General features: G+C 39.0%; 1 protein-coding gene across 1 annotated transcript in view; it reads left to right on the top strand.

Annotated features, from left to right (window-relative positions):
* Positions 1 to 18,427, top strand: part of ZNF236 (zinc finger protein 236) — a 188,371-nt gene that overhangs the window by 20,334 nt on the left and 149,610 nt on the right. The window contains 1 exon segment of the mRNA XM_043976777.1: positions 16,741 to 16,919. Within this exon segment, the coding sequence (XP_043832712.1) occupies positions 16,741 to 16,919 (179 nt within the window).

Below are 18,427 nucleotides of genomic sequence, written 5' to 3'. Positions count from 1 at the left end.
AAATGGAATATCTTGTTTCAAGGAACAGCAAGGAGGTCAGTGGTACTGCATGAGGTATATGTAGTGGGTAGAGTGCAAGGTATAAAAAGACTGGAAGGGAGGTTTACGTTATGAAGGGCTTTGAATGCCAGCCAGATATTTTTATATTTGGTTCTGGAGATGATAGGGACATACTGAATTTGTTAAGTAAGAGAGTGATATGGTGGGACCTGTGCTTTAGAAAAATCACTTTGGAGACTCAATGGAGGATGAATTGAGGTGGGGAGAGACTTGTAGCAGGAAGACCAATCAGTAGACTATTGCAATAGTCCAAGTTTGAGTAAATGAGAGCCTGCATCATGGTGGTGGCAATATCAGAGGAGAGAAAGGGTTTTATTCAATAGATGTTACAAAGGTGAAATTGATGGGCCTTGGCAACAGATTGGGTATTGGGCAGCTGTGTGAGAGATTATGAGTCAATGACTTTTTGAGTCTGGGACACTAGGAAGATGCTGGTTCCCTTGATATCAGTAGAGAATTTTGAAAGAGGGGAGAGTGTCAGGGAAAAGATAATGTTTAGTAAAGTTTTGGACATGTTGAGTTTAAGATATTTACTGGATGTTTAATTTGAGATGTCTCGTAAGGAGTTGGAAATTTGAGATTGAAGTTAGCAGAGAGATTGGGGATGGATAGGTACATTTGAGAATCATCAGCGTAAGAGATGATAATTAAATACATGGAAGTTGTTGAGATCACTAAATAAAATAGTATATAGGGAGAAGAGAAGAGAGCTCAGGATAGAAATCTGTGGTACAACCAAGGTTTGTGGATGTGATCTGGGTGAAGGTTTAGCAAAAGAGACTGAGGAGTAGTGATAGGTATGAGGAAAAGTAGGAGAGAATAGTATCTGGAAAACTTGGAGAGAAATGAGTATCAAGGAGAAGAGGGTGTCAAAAGCTGCAGAGAAAATAAGATGGAAGGGGCAGCTAGGTGGCACAGTGGATAAAGCACTGGCCTTGGATTTAGGAGGATCTGAGTTCAAATCTGGCCTCAGATACTTGACATTTAGTAGTTGTGTGACCCTGGGCAAGTCGCTTAACCCTCATTACCCTGCAAAAAAAGAAAGGAGAAAAAAAAAAAAAGAAAATTGATCTTGGGGCAGCTAGGTGGCACAGTGGATAAAGCACCAGCTGTGGATTCAGGAGGACCTGAGTTCAAATCCAGTCTCAGACACTTGACACTTACTAGCTCTGTGACCCTGGGCAAGTCACATTGCCTCATTGCCTCACAAAAAAATAAAAAGTAAGATGGATGAGAAAAGGCCATTGAATTTGGCCATCATGATGGTATTGATAACTTTGAAGAGAGCAGTTTTGGTAAAGTCATTGCCTAGATTATAGAGAATTAAGAGAATAAGAGGAGGGGAAGTGGACACACTTATTGTAGATGACCTTTTCAAGGAATTTATCAACAAAAGGAAGGAGAATAATGGGATGATAGTGGGGATGGAAGGATCAAATGAGAGTTTTTTGAGCCTGGGGAGACATGGGTATTTTTGTAGTCTGGAAGGACCAGCCAGTTGACAGGGAAAGATTAAAGATGAATGAGAGAATGGGATTAAAAGAGGTGACAATTTGCTGGAGGAGACAGGATGGAATAGGATCACTTGTTTATGTATGGGGTTGGCCATGGTAAGAAGAGCCATCTCACCATGTTAGATAGAAATGAAGGAGGGGCAGGGCAGCTAGATGGCACAGTGGTAAAGCACTGGCCCTGGATTCAGGAGTACCTGAGTTCAAATCCAGCCTCAGACACTTGACACTTACTAGCTGTGTGACCCTGGGCAAGTCAAGTGTGACCCTGTGTAACCCTCATTGCCCTGCAAAAAAAACCCAAAACAACAACAACAACAACAAAACCAAAAAAAAAAAAAAAAAGAAATGAAGGAGGATATAGTAGTTGCAAGCTTTTGAGAGATGAGAATTAAGGAGGGGAAAAGAGGGAGTTCAAGACAAATACCCTCAAGTTTTTTCTGCAAAATGTGAGGTAAGATTTACAAATTGGGGGTGGTGGTGTAGTGAGGGAAACCATGAAATGTGGAGGGATGAAAAGATTTAGAAGAGCTACTTTATTGAGTGGGGTAGTGAGTTAGTTAAGTGTACAAGTATTGTCTTGCAGCAGTGAGAACCCAGTTGAGGTTATATAATATAAATTTGTAGTGAACTCAGCCAGTCATGATGATTGCATGATTGTCTCCACCTTCTGTTAGCACCATGTATGTAGTAGTAAAGACAGCAGATGATGAGAGAGATCTGAGGCTGAGGCTTGGCAGGGAAAGATCAGCGGTAGGATAAGGGGGCATGGGACTTGAGAAAGAGGATCAAGTATAAATGAACTATTTCACCAAGGGGTCAAGGTGGGGAAAGGAAGAGAGAGTGGCTAATTCAGGGGTGGAGAACTGAGGTTTTTTGAGGTATTGTAGGTCATGGGGTGGATGAAGAACAGTTTTTGATAAGGAAAGGCAGAGGGAAAGGTTGAAAGTCAATAGGTTGTGATCAGGTAAGGAAATTTCAGAATTCATGTATTTGGAGATTGAGCATATATGGGTTCTAGCAAGATCAAAGGAATGACCATATTTGTGTGTGGTTGAGGTGGGGTGTAAGAATAGGTCATGGGAAGTGAGTAGATTGAGGGACTGAGTGGTTAGGGTGTCTGAGGAAGAGTCAGTGTGTATGCTAAGTCCCCAAGTATGATGGCAGAAGTTGAGGAGAGAAAAATTGTGAATCAGGTACTGAACTCATTGAGGAGGGAAGAGGAATGTCTTGGATGTCTGTAGGCCACAGCTATCGGTGTTTTGATTGGGTGCTTAATGTGGATTGCATGAACCTCAAAGAAGTTACTGAATGATGGTGGTAGAGGAAGAACCTAGAAATGTCATTGTGGTACAAGGAGTACATAGGAGTCATCATCAACTCTTAACTATCACTTACTCCCCTCCCCCATATATGATCATTTACCAGGCCATTTCATTTCTCTTTTCATATCTCTGTATTTTCTTCTCCTACACACACTACAACCCTCCATTTCACATCACCTTTCACATCAACTATTTCTTTAGCCTTGGATGTTGTTTTTTTGTACTCATCCTGGGCTGTGTGCCATTCTCTTGTGCCCCATGTGTTGCCTATCTGACCTGAAGTCACCAGACAGAAGAGAAAAGGAAGGAAGAGGAGAGAAGGGGGCATTATCATTAAGGCTGATCCAGCCTCTGGTGAGAGAGGGAGAAGGAGAGTCACCATACTATCATGCCCCAGGTGTCTCTTGCCTGTTCTGCAGCCTGCAAGGGAAGAAGAAATGTACCATTCCACTATACCAGTTTACTGCTGCTGAGATGAAAGGAGAGGGCACATTCCATGAAGTTTACAGTCTAATCTCCTTCCTTGAGAGCTTAAATGGGTAGAAGAATGGTGGTAGCCTGGATAGAAGTAGGGAGGTTAGTAAGAGGAATAAGTTTAGAGCAGGGGCTTTTAACCTAGAGTCTAGAGCCTAGAGACTACTCCCAAAATTTCTGTGACTAGAATTCAGGAAGTCAGTGAACTTGGATGAGGGAAAAATTCATCTTTCGCTAACCTCTTACTGAAACTTACCATTCATTCATTTATCAATATAGGCAATAAACATAATTCTCAGAATGGGTCCATAAGCTTTATCACACTGCCAAAGAAATCTATGACACAAAAAATGTTAAGAACCCCTAGTTTAGAGAGAAAGATAATGAGTCTCATTTTGTACATGTTGAGTTCATGATGGCTATAGGACATCTAGTTGGAGATGGCCGACATAGCTGGAGATACCCTGAGGAACTGTCCAAATGGAGAGAGCAGGATGTAAAAGAAAGTCTAATAGGTAGGATGAGAGAGAGCAGTTACAAAAACCAAGGGAAGAGAAAGTATCTAGAAGGAAAGTGTGGTAAACTGGGCTAAACCCTATAGGGTCTAGAAGGGTGGGAACCAAAAAAAAGCCATTGGATTTAGCAATAAAGAGATTACTTCTATATAACTTGCAATGTGGTATATCAGTGTGGTTTGGACTTATCACTGAGTTCTCATAGGCTTTGACAATGGAGCATAAGCCCTGGCAGGTTTACCACGATGGAAATGCTTGAATTATATAGGTGTAGAACAAACATGTGTGTCTTAGCTGAGGAGTGATCTAGTTAAATATGGAGAGGGTCACCACTAGAAAGTTTGTTACTAAAGGATCACAGGTTATCAGAGTTGGAAGGAACCTAAGAAGGTGTCTTTCTAGTCGTGTGTATAGAAGGAAATCTGTCTAATTTGTCTAAAGACCTCCATTCAGGAGGAATCCAAGGTGTCACCAGGTAGTCAGTTCCACCTTTGGATAGCTTTTTTGGGGGATGTTTTTCTGTCATGTCTGACTCTTTGTGACCCCATTTGGGGTTTTCTTGGCAAAGGTACTGGAGTTTGCCATTTCCTTCTCTTGCTCATTTTACAGATGAGGAACTGGGGCAAACAAGGTGAAATGACTTGCCCAGGGTCACAGAACTAGTAAATATCTGAGAATGGATTTGAACTTAGGTTTTCCTGACTCTAGGCTGGGTACTCTATCCACTCTGCCACCTAGCTGCTATGTTTAATAACTCTATTTCAGTGTAATTGGTTTCCTTTGTAATACTATGTATTTCATTTTCTGTATTTAAAAACATGACTGAATTATAAGTATCTGAAGCCAGATTTGAATTTAGGAAGATGAGTCTTCCTGGCTCTAGGTTGGGCCATCTATCCACCGCGCCACCTAGCTGCCCTTTTAGAGAACTTTAATGGTTAGTAAATCAAGACTCCATTTGCCTTTTTGCAGTTTCCAGTCATTGTCCTAGTTGTGTTTTTTGAGGCTAAGTAGCACAGGTCCAATATGGTTAGATGGTTTATTGGATAGAGCATAGGGCCTGGAGTCAGGGAGATCAGAGTTCAAATCCTCCCTCAGATATTTAATTATTGTATGGTCCTGGGCAAATTATTTAACCTCTGTGTGCCTCAGTTTCCTCTTAGTTTCCTCAGCTGTAAAATGATGTCTAGTAATATCACCTTCCTCACAGTGGTGAAATGAGACAATTTTTATAAAGCACTTTGTACAGTATCTAGCTCCCCCTTTCATATAATAACTCTTCTAGTACTTGGAGATAGCTATTATATTTCATCTTTTCCAGGTTACACATCTCCATTTATTTATGATGAACTGGTTGACATCTTCTGGACTTTCTCCAGCTTTTTTTATGCTCTTCTTAAAATGTAGCACTCAAGAATTAAATATAATACTTCTGATATGGTCTGACAAGAGCAGAGTACAGGATAGTCACTTCCCTAGTTCTGGAGACTGTACCTCACCAGATCACTTTAGCTTTCTGGCTATCATGTTATTTTGTCATGATGTATTTTTGGGGCCATACATTCCGCAAAATAAACAGAACCATAAAATGGCTGTTCTGTGCCATCCCCCTTAAAATTTAGTGTTTATTTTGTGCTAGGGACTGTGATAAGTGCTGAGATTACAAACACAAGCAAGACACTCCCTATCCTCTAGGTGATTTCATTATAATGAAGGAAGACAATACATTTAGGGAGCTGGAAAGTAAGAGGAGATGGGGGAGCTGCAGTTGTTCTTAAAATAGTGTTCCCAGGGAAGGAGTCACTCATCAGAGCAGGGCCTCAGGGTGAAGGTTTCTTCCGTGGTCAAGGTGGCGGAAAAGGGGAGGAAATTCTGAGCCAGGAGAGTGAATCCAGGTCTTTGTGGCAGAAAAGACAGCAGAAGGTGCTAAAAATCAAATTAGTTTAGACTGTAAGCAAATATTAATGTAAATGCTAATATAATTTTGCTTTTTGTTTCATGTTTATCTTGCAACCATCAAGTTTATGTACTACAGCATCTTTACTATAATTCTTGCTATAAATGAAACCTGAATAAACTGCAACTAAATGGAAAGGTAACTCACAGGTTCTCTTTAGAGAAATCAAATGAGAATTGTTAGAGTTAGTTTCATTGTGCATCCAAAGGCAAGAAGAAACATTTCTGTGGTTACTTTGTCACCTTGCCTTGCATTATTTATTTATTTATTTTGCAGGGCAACGGGGGTTTAGTGACTTACCCAGGGTCACACAGCTAAAGCACTGGCCCTGGATTCAGGAGGACCTGATTTCAAATCCGGAATCAGACACTTGACACTTACTAGCTCTGTGACCCTGGGCAAGTCACTTAACCCTCACTGCCCCCCCCCCCCCATTCTAAAAAAACCAAAAAAATCAAGGTAAATTATATTAAGAGCATTTATCTCATTTACCAATTTGATAATCTTGTCTGTCAAAAAAGGATAGTCTGGCTTGACATATTCTTGATGGAACCATGTTCACTCCTTTTATTATCTAAATGTTCACCAACAATCTTCTTAGTGATGGGTTTAAGAATTTTTCCACGAATCAAAGTCAAGCTTATTGACCTAGAATTTTCAGATTCTGTTCTCTACCTTTTTAAAAAAAATAATGGGGATAGGGACATTTACCCCTTTTCAGTCTTAAGGTACCTCTCTCATTTTTCTACCATCATTTTCATTATTACTTAAAATGACTTGTTAGTCATAATTGCTAGTTCATTACAAGAATGAGAAGTATTTGGGCTAAGTAACTTGATTTCATTGAGGGTTACTAAGTGCTTGCTTATTACCTCTACCTATTGTAGTTATGAACTCTCAGTTGGAATTTTCATTCTAACATTTTCGGTACAAGGCCATTCCCCTTGACTGAGAAAACTAGCACATTATGGGTCAAATAGTTCTGTCTTCTCATTATCGTTTATCATTGTCCTTTCCACCCCTTTGGTTGATAAGCAAAAGTCTTACCCTTTCTTTGATCCTCATATTTTTCCTGGTATAGCTTAACGAAGAAACAAATAACAAACAAAAGCCATGTTTTTGTTGTCCTTAGCTTCCCTTACCAATCTCAGATCATAATGAGCTCTTTATTCTCTTTTTTTATGAATCTTTTTTTTTCATAATGAGCTCTTGACACGAATGACATTACAGAACTGTACTTTGCATATATGATCTTACATTAAAGCCTTGTATCATCTATACATTTCTTTAAAAAAATAGGTGTTTGTTGGTGATTTCTGTATGTATTTACATGGATCTATTCAGACATCTTGGGGCAGCTAGGTGGTACAGTGAATAAGGTGCCAGCCCTGAAGTCTGGAAGACTGAGTTCAAATCTAGCCTCAGACACTTAGTAGCTGTGTGGCTCTGAGCAAGTCACTTGACCTTGTTTGCCTGAGTTTCCTCATCTGTAAAATGAACTGGAGAAGGAAATGGCAAACCTCTTCAATATCTTTGCCAGGAAAACTCCAAATGGGGTCACAGAAAGTTATACATGATTGAAAATGACTAAACAACAACATTCAAACATCTTATTGCATCTCCTCATTGGAATTGTTTGCCTTTTGTACTTAGAATTTTAATCTTGGGAATCTCCTATCCTACCTATATTTCCCCCCTGTAAAATTTGAGGTCATGGGATCTTAAATAACTTTGAAATCTGCTTTCCTCAGATCTAGGGTACATGTCAGGCTATGCTTGGATTTCATTTTCTTCCCTACCATGAACTTTAGGAGGTAGTGGTCACTTTCCCATAAGATGCCCATCATGTTTCTATCCCAGCAACTTCTGGCTGCTTTTGTGAGAATCAGATCTAGATTAGAATTTCCCCTTGTTACTTCTTCTACATTTTGAAGGATGAAATAATTGTTAAGGCAGGAAACTTTAGATCCAGAAGATAACTGATAATTATAGTCCCTCACCATGCATGACATTCTTTGAGTAAGACTTGAAATGTTTCCTGGACCACTCATCTGTTTCCTCTTTCTGTCAAGGTGGTCTACCTCCATTTGACCTTCATCCAAATGCTCTCCGCTCTGCTTCCCCAACCCTCATTGCTGAAATTTCTCACATAAATATACCTTCTTAATATATAATGCTTTATCTTTGCTCCCTCCATTTTTAACCCCCCCCATAAGCTATAGCCATCTAGAACCATATTCCAGTTATGTGGTTCATTCTGCTAAATTTTAGTGATATCTATGAGGTTTAGGACTTCTAGTTCTTGCTTGATACCTAAAGTATTAATTAAAAAAAAATTCTGAATCTAAATACCAGAAAAATAAAAAATTTTCCATACATATATATGTTCCATGACACAAAAGAGGACTCTATTAAATCATGAATTTCCATTTCATATTTCTTGTTTTTTAAAAAAGCATGCAGTGCATTCTACACATTACTTACAAAACTGTCTTGCTTGTCTGTATTTCCTTTCTGTTCTCTTCAGTATATTATATATATGTATAAAACTTGGTAGAATGAAACACACACCTAGAATATGTATATATTTTTATATATATGTATATATGTAGACATATACATATACATACATACATACACACATATATATATATACACACACACACATATATATATATATATTTCAGTGACCCTTTTTTTGGACATCACTATTATAAAACCTTCTCTTCCCCTATGAAAAACTAAGAAAAATAAAAATAAATACAACAAGCTTTGAACAGATCCCCTATTCTTCCATTTTCTTCCTTTGAGTTGGATATATTTTTACCCCCAAATATTTGTGTGTTCAGCCTGACTTTTGTTTAAGATAAGAATGAGATTTAATGCCCTTTCCCTATTCATTCTTCCATGTTTTTATATTTTTCTTTTTGTGCACTCAGATTATGAAAATTACTGAATTCTATCCCCCCTTCTTCTTCCTTGTATATACACGAATGTATTCTTTTTTATCCTTTCTTGTCTTTCTCCTTTTAAAAACCTTGTAAAAGAATGAGTTAGCCTCTAGTTCCTGTTTTTCTAATTTAACTCTGAAAGGATATGTTTCTTCTTTCCCTATTAGTGTTAGCATTACATCATTATAGAGCCCCTCTTAATTCTTGAAGTAAATTTTCCTTTTCTAGGTTTCTTCTGTTCCTTGTGTTTGTATTCTAAAATTCCTACTTAGCTCTGCTGATTTCATCAGGAATTCTTAAAAGTCCTTTATTCCATTAAAATACATTTTTCCCCTTGTAGAATTATACCTGGCTTTTCAGGATAAGTGATTCTTGGTTGTAAGACCTTTTGAGTATTATATTCCAAAAAAAATTCTTTGATAAAGCTTGCCATTGCAGAATCAAGTTTTTCTAGTCTATTCTTTTTGTTATGAGGGACATAAATTCTACTCTCATAATCATCATTTCTCTTTTCAACCACTCAGTAACAGCATGTTGTAGTTCCATGTTCTCCTCAAATTAAACAGGAATCTCTGTCTCTTGAAGCATCCTTTTCTTTTCTTTCCCTCTTTTCCCCTCTTCCTCTAGTCCTTTAGGAAATGTGAAAGAGTTCTCTAAAGGAATTAGAGACAGCTTGGCATTAACTAACAAAAGATGTGCTGGATTGCTGATAGCCTTTTAAATATGACCCCTGTTGACATTAGAGGAATTCATGGCTGCATCCTTGCACCTCTGCTCTTCCTTTCTCCTTTTCCTTCCCCTTCCCTTCCCCTGCCTTGTTGTAGCATTTATCCCTGTATACTTAAACTCATGTACTTGATCTAGAGGCTGTATTTTCTTCGATAGTTTTTTCCTGTTGATGTTCAAGGACTTTGAGCTTTCTTCTTTCTGAAATCTTGATACTCTCAGTCTTCCTCCCCACCCTTTTTCCTACCATATTACTTACTTTTTGACTCTCAGCTCTAATTTTGGTTTCATTTGGGGCTGCATCTTAAAGTGTTACAGCCTCCTTTCACTCTGGGCAATTCACCATTCACCATTCACCATCCGAGGTCTCTATTGCAGCTGACTTTTGAGTGGTTAGAATTGGCCCTGGCTTGATGTTGTTCTCTTCCCTCAAGTTCAGTGGAGTCCTACTACAGATCTTCCCACAGATGCAGTGTCTTCTTCTGGTGACTGTCCCATTGCTATTCTTTAATTCTCTGGTCCAATCCAGGTAGTTTAGAGCCTACTTTCTCCAGCACCATCTGGCAAGAGCTTTGCAGTATTGGTGCAGACCCTGGCAGGCTTTTGTTCCTTAATGGCTGTGGCCAAGCTGACTGTTGAGGTCTGAACAAACTTTCATAGCCTGAGCTGGGGTCTCTATGACATTAGAAAGAGGGAGTTGGGGGGAATAGAGTGCAGAGTTTTGATCTAAGTTTGTGTTACAGCCTTGAATATGCTAATGTTGCTTCTCTCTTGTAAGCCTGGGAGGTGGGAGGGAGGGGTGCTGAATGAGCTCAGGGTCATTAATCATAAGTTTGACCTTTTTTTGGATTCTGGGTTGACCTAGGCCATGAAAACAACTAAAGTTGTTTTAACTTCAACACATAATTTCTGTTTTGGACAGGTTTGAGAGGTAACAGGAATCAGAAAATATCTGGTCTGCCATCTTTTGCCCACATGACCCAGAAGTCATGTGACTATCATGGGGATTTTTTTTTTAACCTTTGTTTCCCCCACACAGCACACTTCCTGGCACAAAATAGGAACTTAATAAATGCCTGCTGACTTGGTTTTCTAGGTGTCCAGTGATTCTTAAATGATTATTTTCTTGACCTGTTCTTCTAGAGGGGTGTGTGTGTGTGTGTGTGTGTGTGTGAGAGAGAGAGAGCTTATATTTTCTTCTATTTTTGAAATCTTTTGCTTTTGTTTTATTATTTTTTGCTGTGTCACGGAGTCACTGATTTATGTTTGATTTATCTTTTTTAGAGAGTACATTTTAGGGGTAAGGTTCAGTACTTTCTCTAACTAGCTGTGTGACCCTGGGCAAGTCACTTAATCCTCATTGCCCCACCAAAAAAAAAAAAGGTTCACTACTTTCTGTTCTAGGTTATTCAATATCCTTTCATTTCTTATAGTTATTCATATAGTCTTTGGAGAAAGACCTTTTTTTTTCACTGAAAGAGAAGTTCCTTTCTTGTAGTTTTTACAGTTACTTTTCCTTGTACCTTCTTTTTGACTATCTCTAGATCTATAATTACTTTTTAATACTCTTATCATTTTCTGTGACATACATTACTCTAGGTATAGTCTAAATCAGGGCTTTGTGCCAGCTCTATGGTCCACCCTCCACTCCCTTTTCAGTTTTGGATGGATTTGTCATCTCTACTTGATTTTGCCTTGAATCTTAGCGTTAGTTCCCTTTGGATCTTTGTGGTTCAGAGTACTAGTTCTTCAAGGCCCCTTCTTGGCAATGAGGACAGAATATTAAGGTTTTCAGAGCTTGGCTTTTGGAGTATCATAGTCTGGGTACTATAGCACCATGTTCATTGCTTCCTGCTGCTTCTCCTTGGCACTTTCAAGATCCTCAACTTGGAGTTTTTCTCAGGATAGTCCTCTACTCTTTCTGCCTCTGGACATAGAATTTTTTTTTTTCCTTCTTTTTTTAGTGAGGCAATTGGGGTTAAGTGACTTGCTCAGGGTCACACAGCCAGTAAGTGTCAAATGTCTGAGGCTGGCTGCGAACTCAGGTACTCCTGACTCCAGGGCTGGCGCTCCACCCACTGTGCCACCCAGCTGCTCCTGGACATAGAATCTTTTTTTTTTTCCTTCCAATTTTTTGTGGGGCAATGGGGGTTAAGTGACTTGCCCAAGGTCACACAGCTAGTAAGTGTCAAGTATCTGAGACTGGATTTGAACTCAAGTACTCCTGAATCCAGGGCCGGTGCTTTATCCACTGCGCCACCTAGCCACCCCCGTGGACATAGAATCTTACAGGCTACATATGTCTCTGGTTAGTTTTTGTTTGTGTAATAGATAACTCTAGCTTTGTTGGTGTCCTTTTTTCCAATTTCCCTTGTACTTCTGGCTATCATCTTTTGTTCTGGCTTAGAAGAAGTCACTTACTGTAATTTCTCATTTCAGTCTGGGGTGTTTTCCTGCAGTAGGTTTATGCGAATTTGGCAGGGTACCTCCATCCTTTAGAAATCCATCTTTTTATCTAAACTTTATGTATTTGTGTATAAGCATTTGTAGTGACTGCTATCTCCTTTCTAAGTTTATATATCTTATGTCCTCAGGGTTTCAACGGACACTTTTCTTTTTTTTAATTGTAGCAGTTGTTAACTAGTTTTGTTGTCTTCTCAATTAATCATTTTATTAGTTTAACATAGATGTGACTAGCTTTTCAAAACACCCACAGATACATTCTTGACAGCTTTTTTCAGGTGTACTTCATCTCTCATCAGGTATCTATCATCCCTGCATTTGAAGCCAAGGTCCAGAATTCAGTATCCCATTTTCAAATACCACCTTCTTAGCCTATTATCTGCTTCCCAAATTATTTTTTTTTGTCTTTTGCCTCCCTTACTTTCAGTGAGCAGCAATGAGCCCTTATTATCTTTAGCTTCTTACCTGAAACTTAGTAATACTTGGTAGTTCTTTTTGGGTTCCTTCTGGCATTATCACTTATGCCTAAATAAATAACAAGAAGTGGGGGATAGGCATCTGTTTTGATGAGTCTTGAATATATGTTTTGAATATATGTCCTTTGAAGGTGATAAACTTTTCTTTTGCTCTTATCAAATTAATTAATAACTCATTATGAATGATCAACTACTACTACTCTTTTGAGCCTTACTGTATGATCTCTTACATGATAGCTTCTGTGATTATACTATATATTTCTTTGGAAGACAAGCAGCTATTCAAGCAAGAGCCTTGTCTGGTTTTTATGCCCTAAATATGTTGTTGTTCTTTTCTGTCCTTTATCCCCATACCCGTCTTCTGCCCTGGACAACAGTTGAGTCTCTCTTCTTAGATTTTTTTTTTTATTGACATCTGGTTTCTGTTTTCTTGACAAAGACTTAATTTTCTTCAATATCCTGGAGTCCGAATTGTTTCTTGAGGCCCTTCACCTTGTTCTCTAGAAGGGAGATTATCCTACATGTATAACATAGACAGGTCATTAAACTGTGGCAGAAATATAGATATCACAAACTCAATGCAAATCATAATGCATTGTCCCCCACTCTCCATAGTGGTTGAGATTTTCAGCTATTCTTTTTTCTTTCAGTGACCAAATGTTTGTTTTTTCTCCCTTCTGCCCCATTCTTGGGGGTGGGGAGGCACAAAGGAAAAGAAAGCCCTTGTAACAAATAAGTTTAGTAAAAAAAAAATTTCTCACATTGGCCATGTTAAAAAAATATTTTTCTAAGTTAAGGGGGCTTAGTTTTTGCTCCTCTGGAAGGCCCCTTTCCCTTTTCTTTCCCTTTTCCCTTCGTTTCTCTTCTGAACAGAACTGAGTTCAAGATTTACTCTGGACTAAAGGGTCTGGGGCTGAGTTGATGATCCCTGGCTTCTCTTGGAAAACTCTCCTACCCTTATTCTTATACTGACCTTGGTCTGGAGTCTTGCCTCTCAGGGTATCCCTCCTTTGCTAGAGTGTCCCCTATGGGACACCCTGTGCTGCTGACTTGGGGCCTGAATCTGAGATTACCTCTAGACATCCTGATGCTTCTGACCTAGCTTTGATCTCTGGTGCTGAGTCTATACTCTTGGCCCCTTGGGGAGATCCTGGTCGGCTGGCATAGGCTAGTGATTGGATCCAAGATCATCTCTGTATGGCATTGCACTATTGTTGGCCTAGTTCAGAGTCCTGAATATTGAGTTTGTATTCCTCGGCCGTCTGGAAGACCCTGCACTACTTGGGAGAACCTGTGCTGCTTTTGTGGGTCTAGAACTGAGTCAGTGATCAGTGTTGCTGGTTTAGCTAAGAGCTCTGGGTATTGAGGCACTATCCTGGCTTGTTTTTTGTCTGTTGTTCTTGCCTTGGTCACTTGTCTGCAGTTTGAATTTGAGATTGGGAGAAGAAAGATGACCCACTGAAGTTTCTTCTTTCATTGAAGTGGGTAAAGAGTTGTGAAAGAGAATATTTCCTGGGGGACTTGATAGAGAAAAAAGTCTGGAGGGTCAGAGGCTGAATTTAAAGAGGAATGAAGGAGCAAATGGTACTGGTCTGTGCACTTTACTTAAAATGGAGGTTCTAGAAAGAACTGACCAGTTAGAGGAAGGGGCCACAGATAAAGACTGATTTTCCAAAGGTTAAGAGTTGATCGAATACTCTTTTTTAATAAATTATTTGTAAGCTTCTTTAGTCTGTGACTATATCTTATTCAGTGAGATCAAATGAAATGCATCTTAATTGAGTATTTTGTAAAGTTTAATATGTTAGATAAATACCAGTTATTGTTATTGTTGACTATAATTCATCGTTATGTTATTTTGTATGCTTAGCACAATGTCTTGAGGAGAGTAGGTTCTTAGTACATATGGAGTGAACAAATTCTAGTTGGAAGGTACCTCAAGCTGTCAGCTCATCTAAATTCTACCTTTTTATATATGTGAAAACTGAATCACAGAGGGTTAAGTGACTTGCCTATAGTCAAACAAGTAGTAAGTAGCAAAAGTGGCATTGTATTAATTTAAATCAAAGTGACTGACAAGTTCATTTTCAGGGTAACTTAATCAAATATTGAATGACTAAACAAAGCTGAATCATTTCTCCAATTCAGAGTGTAAAAATCTGTGATTGTTTATATGGATAGGATTTAAAAACTGGTGAATTCTAAGTCTCATTGAATACCATCACCTATTCTGACAGCAAATTTCATTAAAATGTGTCAGAATAAGTCATTCCAATTAAAAAAAAATTAAAAACTTGCCTTTTTGTTTTAAGATAGCTGAACGAAGGGGGCAGCTAGGTGGTGCAGTGGATAGCCCTGGATTCAGGAGGACCAGAGTTCAAATCCGGCCTCAGCCACTTGACACTTACTAACTGTGTTACTATGGGCAAGTCACTTAACACTCATTGTTCTGCAAAAAACAAAAAAGATAGCTGAATGAATACATAATATAAGCTGCTTCCAAGTAGGGTTTATTTCATTGTGTTTGTATTTCTAGTGAGTCAGTAAACATTTCTTAAGTGCCAAGCACTGTGCTAAAATTTGGGGATGTAAAAGAGACAGAAGCTCTTAAGGAGATCAGGATCAGTATCTAATCTAATACACAAGCTATATACATAACATTGCAAATAACAGAGGGAAAATACTGGAATTAAGAGGCATTGGGAAAGGCTTCTGGTAGAAAATGACATTTCAAATGGAACTTGAAATCAAAGAATCCAGTAAGTAGGAGATGAGGATGGTGAGCATTCTAGGCATGGGTGACTGCCAGAGAAAACACCTGGAGCCAAGAAATGGGAGTATTTTATTCCTGGAAAAGCAAGGAGGCCAGTGCCTGTAGATCAAGGAGTGCATGGTGGGGAGTGAAATGTAAGAATACTAGAAAGCTAAAGGGGATTGGGAGTGGGGCAGGTTATGAAGGGCTTTCAATGCCAAGTAGATTTTGTATTTTATCCTGGGAGTGATAGGGAGCCATTGAAGTTTATTGAGTAAGGGAGTGACCTGGTTGGATCATTGCTTTCGGAAAATCAGTTTGGTAGTTGAATAAAGGATAGAGTGGTGAGAGCCCTCATGTAGTGAGACCTACCAGCAAGCTATTGCAATAGTCCAGGCAGGAGGTGATGGATTAGAGCCTGCATCAGAGTGGTGATAGGCTCAGAGGAGATAAAAGGGGCATATTGGAGAAATGTTGCCAAAGGTGAAATGATAGGCTTTGGCAACAATTTGGATATGGGGTGTGGGGCGTTTGAGAGATAATGAAGAATCCAGGATGATTCCTAGTTTGTGAGCCTGTGGAACTGGGAGGATGATGTTTTTCTCTATAGTAATAGGGAAAATAGTAGAATAAGGAATGTTTAGGGAAAAGATGAGTTCCGTTTTGGTCAGTTTAAGATGTCTCCTGGACATCCAGTTTCAGGTGTCTGAAAAGCAAATGAAGATGCCATTTTGGAGGTCAGCAGAGAAGATAGGGCAGGATAGGTAGATTTGTGAATCGTCAGCATAGAGAACATCCATGGGAGCTAATGAGATCACCAAGTGGAGTAATATAGAGAGGAAAAAAAGGAGAGGGATGGGAATAAGGAATGAGGGGGTGGGGATGGGGAATGGAGTTCAGATGATGACCTCACTGGGGTTCAGAGTTGCTGGGTTATGGGGATAATGAATGACAGGGTGTGAGGTTGTTCATTATTTTCTGCTCCACTCCTCCTCTCAAGGAAGTCTGTAATCAGGCTGGAGACAAATGCCACAGGAGATAGAAGGGACAGGGTCAGGTGGTCACTACTACTTTTCCCTCTGAAGGCTGTTGATTAGGTAGTAAATAACCCAATGACACTGCAGGAGACGGAAGTGGAACCTTCATAGCCAGAGAAGGAAGTCCTCCTTCCCTGACTCTCTTCTGTTCTCTAGGGACTAGTGCAGCAGAAGATGTAAGGCTTGAGGTCAAAGTGAAGGGTACTCCACTTTGCTGGAGAGGTTCTTTACAGCCTGGTTAGAAGATTGGGGGAGGGGCAGCTAGGTGGCGCAGTGGATAGAGCACCTGCCCTGGAGTCAGGAGTACCTGAGTTCAAATCCGGCCTCAGACACTTAACACTTACTGGCTGTGTGACACTGGGCAAGTCACTTAACCCCAATTGCCTCACTTAAAAAAAAAAAAGTAATGATTTTGAAGTAGCTGTCTTGGTTATTAATAAGATATATTTTGAATATCTTGATTATTGACAAATATTTATTTTCAATTTTATAGAATCTCATCTGTTCTGAATGTGGGGATGAATTTACTCTTCAGAGCCAATTGTCCATACATATGGAAGAACACCGGCAGGAATTGGTTGGGAACCGCATCTATATTTGCAAATCCTGCAAGAAAGAGTTTGAAACTTCTTCACAACTCAAGGAACACATGAAAACTCATTATAAAATAAGGTAGGAATTTTAAGTTTGCTTCAGTAAGAAGCTGTGCAGTAAATTAAAAGAAAGCTGATTTAACAGTGGTATAGTATTTGGGATAGTATATTTTTATGACTTAAAAGGAATAAATGTCCACAATTAGGGAAGAAGAGCCAGCAAATTGATTGTTCAAAGATTGGTTTGTAAGGTTGAATCCCATCTTAATAATATCATTATAAATTCTAGTTCTATTTCTAGTTCAGTTCTGTGGTTCATAAAAAGTTTTGCTTACATAGGTAACAAGCTTTTATTAAGCTTATAAGCTTGAGATAATACATGAAAAGCCCTTAGCACAGTGCTTTGCATGTAGCAGACTTTTAATACTTTTGTTTCCTCTCCTTTCCTATGACCAGTATTTCAGGCATTGGGTTAAGTGCTTGCAATACATATACCAGTTAGATAAAGACAATTCCTATCCTTGTGGAGCTTACATTTTAATGGTGTAAGATACTCCACTACAGAAAGCAGAAAAGTAGTCTGGTAGGGTGGTAGAAATATAGGGAGGTGGGATAATGCTGAAGTACTGAAAGTCTAAAGCATAGCTGAGAGAAGAATGAAGGTTGGTGGTATTGTGCTCCACTAGAGAATGGAAACCACAGGGATTAATTTACCAGTGGAAGAAGGGGGCTGGCATGATGAATGGGTGTTTCAGAGTGAGGAGGCTCAAGATACTGAGAAAGAGGTTCTAGGCTGAGATTGCAGCAGACACCTGGTATGGAAGTTCAGAAAGTCAGCTACACAGTGAGGATGGGAATGCAGCTACAGCAAGCTCTGAAACAAATGAGTTAACCAGGGCCTGCCCATTATTAGAATTGTTTAAAAAGATGTTCTTCTGGTAAAGCATAGTACATACCTGTATTTGAATACATGTATAATATTATATAGTCTTGGTGAAATTTCATGGTTCACAAAAAACCAGTTTGTGATGTTTTATAGACACCTAAATTTATTTTCACTACACTCAAAATTCTTTTAAAAATTTGTTCCCCAATTACATGTAAAAACAGTTTTTAACATTTGTTGGCTTTTTAAAAGTTTTGAGTTCTAAATTTAGCCCTCTCTTCCTCTCCTCCCTCCTCTGAGACTTTAAGCAATCTGATAATAGGTTAGACATATCATGTAAAGCTTTTCCATATTAGTAATTTTGCGGAAGAAAACTTGAACAACAACAAAAAAGAAAGTGAATTCACTCCTTTCATTTTTGATCCCGGGAATTTGGTTTTCTTTTTTCCTTTTTAAAATAAAATTAGCTGAGATGACCGAAAAGCCCTAGAGACGAGGTTTCTGGGTAATTAATAATCAGTTTATTAATTAGGCTAGCTGATAATCAATAAATTGATGGTCAGTGATTTCTTTTGGTAACCAAAGCCAAAACCATGTGGATTCCTGTATGCTTAAATACCTTTGGAAAAGGAGGTGCCTATAACAGGTGAAAATCAACCCTAATGGGGAGCAATTATTGAGGGGGTAGACTTTCAAATGAA

Source organism: Dromiciops gliroides, chromosome 1 (genome assembly GCF_019393635.1).
Source record: "Dromiciops gliroides isolate mDroGli1 chromosome 1, mDroGli1.pri, whole genome shotgun sequence".
In the NCBI taxonomy this organism is placed as follows: domain Eukaryota; kingdom Metazoa; phylum Chordata; class Mammalia; order Microbiotheria; family Microbiotheriidae; genus Dromiciops; species Dromiciops gliroides.
This window is presented reverse-complemented; position numbering and strand designations above follow the sequence as displayed.